Source organism: Lytechinus variegatus, chromosome 19 (assembly GCF_018143015.1).
Source record: "Lytechinus variegatus isolate NC3 chromosome 19, Lvar_3.0, whole genome shotgun sequence".
Lineage (NCBI taxonomy): Eukaryota > Metazoa > Echinodermata > Echinoidea > Temnopleuroida > Toxopneustidae > Lytechinus > Lytechinus variegatus.
Window position 1 is genome coordinate 14,634,230 of NC_054758.1, and position 3,554 is coordinate 14,637,783.

The window sequence follows — 3,554 nt, forward strand, 5'->3', positions numbered from 1 at the left end:
GGATCTTGGATGAGATCTCATCTAAACCGATAGAAATGTTGTCTCTTAGTTTTAATATTTCCTTCCGAACGTCCTCGTCAGTAACCATCTGAAAAGTAAAGTTAGCATTAATGGTATCACTGACAGTGTCGTTTGTAGAATGTTGAACATCATTAAAACTAGAGGCTAGCTCTGTGCCAATTGAAGAAAAAAAGTATTAAATTCATTAGCTTTGTCTACAGAATCATTTACGCCAGATTCACCACTGCTGGAACGTGACGTTGGTAGGACAGATCTCAAAACCTTCCAAACTTCAGTAGATCTCCCCATTGCAGAGGACAATTTATCAACATAGTATGGTTTTTTTTTGCCTTCCTTATCTTTGAGGTTACTTTATTTCTTAATTTTCGATAACAATTTGTAGCATCACTAGTTTTGCTTTTCCATACCTTTCTTTTAGCTTTATCACGATCTTTTATCAGATTTATAATATCTGGAGTTATCCATGGAGACAGCTTCTTTTTTATTTTCTAGATTTAACAGGCATAATAGAATTGACAACATCCATCAAATAATTTTCCCACAGTTGAACAGCATCATTAACATCCTTCGCTAAGTATACATTTTAAAATGAAAACTATGATTAAAACTATCGATGAAAGATAAAAGTGATTCATAGTGGCAAAAAAGATCAGAATAAATATTTGGAGGGCGATACCAAGTAACAAAGACAAATGGATGGAAAAATTTATTGCGAACAAGAAGAACAATGGCTTCCAAATTACACAACGAATCATGGTTCAATACTTCAAAGTCAAGGCTATCTCGTATATAGACGGCGACGCCTCCTCCATGCCGGTTTCTGTCCTTACGAACAATTTTATATTGATCAATATGAATTTCACTATTCATAATAGTATCGTCCAACCAAGTTTCGTTAAAAGCGGCAATATCAATGTGGTATTCGTCAAGTAATAACTTTATTTCATCTATATTACGCAGTAAACTTCTAACATTTAACTGTATGATTTTCATACCCTTTTTATGTAGATCTTTTAGTTTGTCCTTAACTGGGACGTCGTGATTATGTAAAGAATTAAGGTTTGTCTCATTATCAAAAGATGACTGATTACTAGAAGGCAAGTTACCATTTATTTCGTCACGGTTTTCATGAGAATGTATATCAAAAGGCAATTCAGAAAAACTACATTTATAACAAATCCAATCTTGACTAGAGTTGAAAAAGTTCAGACCTAAACAAGAACATGAAAAATGAATCCAATTATCACAAACTACACACTTAAAAGCATTCTGATTACTTTTTACTGATTTTGCGCAAGAAATACAAGGATATTTTATGGGCATATAGGAGAAATAGTGACATGAGATTCTCAAACAAGCGAGATAATCTTACAGTTTGGAGTCAATATCGGCAAGACTTGTGATGGAGATCTTCCTGCCGTCAGCGTTGAGAGCCGTGATCCTGCCATCAAGCGTCCATACTTTCTTGACGTTCTCATGGAAACGAAGTTTGTTGACGATGGCTTGTCTGTTCGCGGTGAGATCCTCATGAATGAATACATCGGTTCCCTTGAGTTTGGAACGAGCTTTGTAGATCTCATGACGAGTGTTATATCTGCTGAACTTTATGATGATCGGCCGGGGCTTCTGCGCTGCCTGCTGCGATACGTTGCTCCTTGACCTTGGGGTGATGCGATGGCTGCGGTCGATATGACCCGGATCGAGATTGATCCCTAGATTGCGACGGACGACATCGATGATCAGCTGATCTGTGTTTTCATCCCTTTTTTCGGCGATACCATGGAATCGAAGACATTGTCTCCTCGAGTATTGCTCTTGGTCTTCACACTGGCGGCGGATTTCTTTCAACTGTCTGGATAGGTCATTAACCGAAGATCGGATAGTGGCTAATTCCTCCGAATACTTGTGCAGGTCCAGTTTAATAGACTCGTATACCTGCTTTGTTACCTCTTCTTTCACTGCGTCGATTATTGCTTGGATTAGCCGTGAATGCGTTTCTGTACATCTGTACTGAATATGATAAACTGCTCTCCTTTATTGAATTGAAAACAACACAGATAAGAGAATATGTTACACAAGTATGAAAAGGTTCTTTTGTCATGTAAATCGAAAAGGAATAATTCCATAACATCACGATGGACGTGACATAACTTTCGACGTTCTGTTGTGTCTTCATTCATCTACCATGCCGACCTCCATCATGCCTATAAACATCGCAGTTGGTTAAAATGTATTATCTACGACGGGAAGAACAATTACACAAAAAATTATTAGATAAAGGTTACGAGCAAGGACATCCGTCTTTAAAGTATGAAGAACAGAGACATCTGTTTGTGGCTGCGTACCGGTAGGTGTATCTGTGGGTGGGAGCATGTGTGTGTGTGTGCGCGCGCACGTGCGCGCGAGAAAGAGAAAGGGGGAGAGAGGGTGTGTGTTTGTGTGTATGTTTGAGAGAAAATAAAAAAGAAACAGAGGGAGAAGAAGGAGACGAGAGAGATAAAAGGAGATGGGGAAAGTCGGACATAGAGCTAGAGGTGAACAAACAAAAAGAGAGTGACATTTAAGCAAAAAACTAATAAAAGGGGGAGAGATAGGAGTCGTGAGGAAGATAGAAGGTCAATTAGATAATGGAGATATAGAATGAGAAATTTCAAAAAAATGATAATAATCATCAAAAAGACGATGGTTTATATAAACAGGTTATAGGGGAAAGATTGAACTGAGGGAAGACAGGATAATGGCAACGAGACAAAACGCGAAAAAGCTAAAAGGTGTGTGTGAGAGGGGCAGATTAAATTCAATTCGTAAAAATAAGAGAAAAGTTTTCACGCTGGAGGAAATACCCTTCACCTAAACACAGCTTAACTTCGTCGGTAGCACCACGTCACTTTCAGTTATAAAAATATTAATGCAGAAATAATTTGTTTTTTTTTCCTTTATTGGGCTTCTGCATCGGTATTATACTAATACATTGCAACTTGAAAATAATTACATTTCAGAGACATTTTTTTTCTTACAATACTGATGACCTACAGCACTAAGATCTAAAAATGGTTATCCCAAACAATAATTATTACAAGAGTGTAGGACTAGGACAAGGGTGCACTGGGTGCATGTGCACCCTCCCGCTGAGGCAGAGGAGTTCGACACTGGCAAGTAAAACGAAATGTGTACCCATTCTTCTGCTTTCAACAGTTGATTTTCCTAACTTGATTTCCACCCCCCCCCCCCCCCCCCCGATGTGCACCACAATACCACTTAGTTCCACCTCCCAAGGATGTGTACCTACCCATGCCTACGCCCTTGTATTATAATAACATTTAGACAGCGGTACAGAATTTGTAAATACGGAATGCCATTTTAAGTTAATTGCATTTAATCATGGTATTATGACATCCCGATTTAAAGGACAAGTCCATCTCAACAAAAAGTTGATTTGAATAAAAAGAAAAAAAAATCTAACAAGCACAACACTGAAAATTTCATCAAAATCGGATGTAAAATAGGAAAGTTATGACATTTTTAAGTTTCGC

The 3,554-nt window shown here is 38.0% G+C and overlaps 1 protein-coding gene across 1 annotated transcript; it reads right to left on the reverse strand.

Annotated features, from left to right (window-relative positions):
- Positions 1-626: 626 nt before the first annotated feature.
- Positions 627-3,314, reverse strand: LOC121406304. Its single transcript, XM_041597317.1, has 2 exons — positions 3,277-3,314; positions 627-2,053 (listed from the first exon to the last, which is right to left on the reverse strand). The coding sequence occupies exons 1-2, from the start codon at positions 3,312-3,314 to the stop codon at positions 1,390-1,392; spliced, it is 702 nt and encodes a 233-aa protein (XP_041453251.1). The 3' UTR covers positions 627-1,389.
- Positions 3,315-3,554: the final 240 nt, after the last annotated feature.

Coding starts and splice junctions, on each gene's coding strand:
- LOC121406304 (XM_041597317.1), bottom strand. CDS start 3,314: ATGGGTAGGTACACATCCTTGGGAGGTGGAACTAAGTG. Junction 2,054..3,276: donor TTGGGAGGTGGAACTAAGTG/GTATTGTGGTGC, acceptor AATTCAATAAAG/GAGAGCAGTTTATCATATTC.